General features: G+C 38.1%; 1 protein-coding gene across 1 annotated transcript; it reads left to right on the forward strand.

Moving 5' to 3' along the window:
* The first annotated feature begins 837 nt into the window (after window positions 1-837).
* On the forward strand, window positions 838-2,247 carry LOC6033457. The gene is made up of 2 exons (XM_001843852.2): window positions 838-1,013; window positions 1,338-2,247. The coding sequence occupies exons 1-2, from the start codon at window positions 993-995 to the stop codon at window positions 2,169-2,171; spliced, it is 855 nt and encodes a 284-aa protein (XP_001843904.2). The 5' UTR covers window positions 838-992; the 3' UTR covers window positions 2,172-2,247.
* The last annotated feature ends 1,172 nt before the right edge of the window (window positions 2,248-3,419 follow it).

Raw genomic sequence — 3,419 nt, forward strand, 5'->3', positions numbered from 1 at the left:
TTGCAATTTATTTGGTTTATTCTTGATGACTGCCAAAATTGTTTTTCTAATGATTGATCTCTACAACTGTGAAAATATACATTCCACTAATTCTGGGTTTGGAGTTGTGGCTAAAAATTTCATGATTTTCGTTCCAATTAGCACTGATAACTCACTTACCGCCGATCGAATCATCTGTATTGTGCACATAAAACGGTACGATACGAGTTACGATTCCAAACCAGCTTCGCAATTGTTTGTTCTCTACTCTATTGAATCAAATGGAAATAGTGACACAAAAAAAAGAAGTTGACTCTATAGCTGACGTGTCTACCTTTTAACTAAAAGGACTTCGCCACCCTGGGCTCCTAAGAGTTTTTTACCCATAGAATTTTAGTGAGCCCGCCGGAAACACCTACCCAGCGGTGTTAAGGAAGCAGCAAGTTCTCTGCATATTGAGAATATGTTACTTATAGATCAAATTTACAATTGATGCCTACACAAAAGCAATGCATAAGCATAGTATGAAAATGCTGTGTCATGCTTTTACTTTTTTATGAAACTGCTACATTTTTGATCAACCAAAAATGATTTCTTTATTAAATTTATCAGTATTTTCGACATGTAAAAGTCATGAATATTGGTAACCTAAAACAAACAGTGGGAATTCATCCCAACAAAAAAATTGCAATAAAAATGATAAAGCACACAAATCATATTATCATCTCGTGCGCGAAGTTGCTTTTCGATTTTCATGGGTAAATATGAAATCGAGACGTGTGAACAAAATCAAACACCTGCAAAGGTGTATCTTAGTATATAAAATTTGTCGCTGATTTCTGGCCGCTCGTCAGTCCGCCTTCAAACGTTGCCTCCGAAAGATCGCCCAAACCGTTCCCCGTTTCTGTTACGAAAAGTGTGCTAAATAGTTTGACATTCATCGGCCGGTGATACCAGAGTGTGAAGTATTGCAATCATTCGGCTGTGTTACCACTGTTAATTGCTGAATCGGTATGATGAATTGGCTTGTGAAAGTGAGTATCGAACTGAATCAGATGACTTTGCATGTAGAATCCATGTTCCGCGAGTTTGGTAACGTTTCTAAAAGCATCTATTTTTAAAAGAACTTAAAAATCTTAACAATTGACGATCCAAACGCTTGATTGATGATGGAAGAAATAAATTATGCTGATTTGTTGCAAAACTTGATATACCGCATCGTAATTATGATGATATTCTCGTATGCAAATTCAAATGGCAAAGCACATCGATGACAAAGGAAGCTCCACGCGAGTTTGTTCTTTGTAGCGATCGCATTTCAGAACATGGGAAATCTAAAATCGTTTCATTCATTCTAGGTAATGCTACTGTATGATGTAGTGACAACGTGTTTCAGTGTACCGCATCTTCTGGTTGTACGACAGGTGTCTGATCAAGATCAAATTCCTGCGGAGATTTTGGCACAGTATCCAAACGGAGCGTTTGATGATAGAAAACCGCCTCCAGATCCCAACAACCAACGCTTCAAGGAATATGTGAATGAGCTCATCCGGTTCGATGATTGGGCGACGGGACATGGTCACGTGAGGTCACCCCAGGAAATCCTGCCAGACGATGAATTCAACGACCCAAACCCGCACACCGACCCAAACAATCCATCCTATAAAGATTACGTGAAAGAGTTGACTAGATTCGACGCGTGGGTCACCGGCCAAAAAGTTCCAATCCCTGCTGATCCAGTAACCGACCAACTGCATCAGGATATTCCTGCCGACACTTTGCCAAGTGAGACAGCACACACGAGCTTTCCGAGACAAGTTAGTCAACCAGACACACAAGTTCCCTTCGACGACCATAAACCGGTGATTCCACCGAACCAAAACTTCAACGACTACGTCAAAGTATTGACGCGGTTCGATGCGTGGGTTACCGGCAAAAAGGTTCCCATCCCGGCGGACCCCACAACGGATGCCCTCCATCAGGTCTTCCGACGGTCCGTGATAAGTCCGGAACAGCACTTTGCCGATCAGATTAGCGATCCTGCACCGGCGAATCCAGCATCAAACCCCGCCTACAACAGTTTCGTACAAGAACTGAAGCGTTTCGACCCATGGATCACTGGCCAGAAAGTTCCCATCCCACGGGATCCCGTCACCGATGAATTACATCATATTAGGCGATCACTTAATTAGTGGATTCGTTCATAAAATCAATATTTGGAAATGAACATATATATATCTGCAATAAAACATCTGAGGTGATAATAAATTTGGCATTGAGCTTTCGTTACTAGGTCTTCGCATCTCTATCCCCATACATAACATTAACCAGCAAATGATGTCAGAGTTGTCCAACAACAGTCAAAAAATCATGTATCATCACGTATTTGCTGGTTGCTAAATTATTTTCCATCGAGATCGTTTATAATAAAGAATAAATATTCATAGTTGTCATTCTATTAGAACACTCGTGATAATGAGACATAAAAGGAATGCATTTTGTGAAAACATTTTTTTTTTGTTAAACCCCAACCCCGCCTCTAGACAGGCTTCGATCTAAAAAAATCGCCAAACATCAAATTTTTAACCAATTTTTGATGTTTAAAAAGCATCACTTGTTTTATAGGACTTAGCCAATGTTTTTGAAAATGTATTTTTTAGGGGTCAACTTTGGCTGTGTTTTTCTCTAACATTTCCTACATTTTAACTAAAAAGAACTATGCAGTAACTTTTTTAGTGTCCCAGATAGAGCGTCCAATTTCCCGTCCCGGGAAAAAATTTCCCGGGAATTCCCGGGATTTCCCGAAAAAAAATATTTCCCGTTTCCCGGGAAATTTGTAAATTTCCCGGGAATTCCCGAAATTGGGTACTAAAGCCCTATGTTAATTTTTATGTACAACGGTAAAAAACACGATTAAAAACCATTTCTGATCACTTTTTTTCATTTTAATGCAAAAATTTTTTTTGACAAGACAACATTTTTTCGATGGATCAACTATGGTCCCCTTGGGACGAGCTGTCAAGTAGGAGCTTTTCTGTCAAGAAGGACCGCGCGGTTAATTTTTCAAAATTGATTTAAAAATCCATTTTAAACTCTTTGTGGTCGTACAAAGGGTCATTGTACTCAGAAAAATAAGCTTTATTGCTGTAAACAATAATATCAGCAATCTAAGATTCATTTTAGGACCCAATTCAAGTGGAAGTATACATTTTCTTAAATTTTTTGAACTGTTTTTGGAAATGCTCTGAAAAAACAATAAATGAACAAACTCAACATGGTTTTGTTTAATTGAATGTATTGTTTGGTTTTTTTTATAATTAATCAGATTATCAAAAATAATGGTATCAGTATTATTTCTGTTAATATTAATGTTTGAAGCAACTGGAAATAGATCTTGCTTAATGAGTATTAAATTATTACAATTAGGTAAGCTTTTAACA

The sequence above is a fragment of the Culex quinquefasciatus genome, chromosome 3 (assembly GCF_015732765.1).
Source record: "Culex quinquefasciatus strain JHB chromosome 3, VPISU_Cqui_1.0_pri_paternal, whole genome shotgun sequence".
Lineage (NCBI taxonomy): Eukaryota > Metazoa > Arthropoda > Insecta > Diptera > Culicidae > Culex > Culex quinquefasciatus.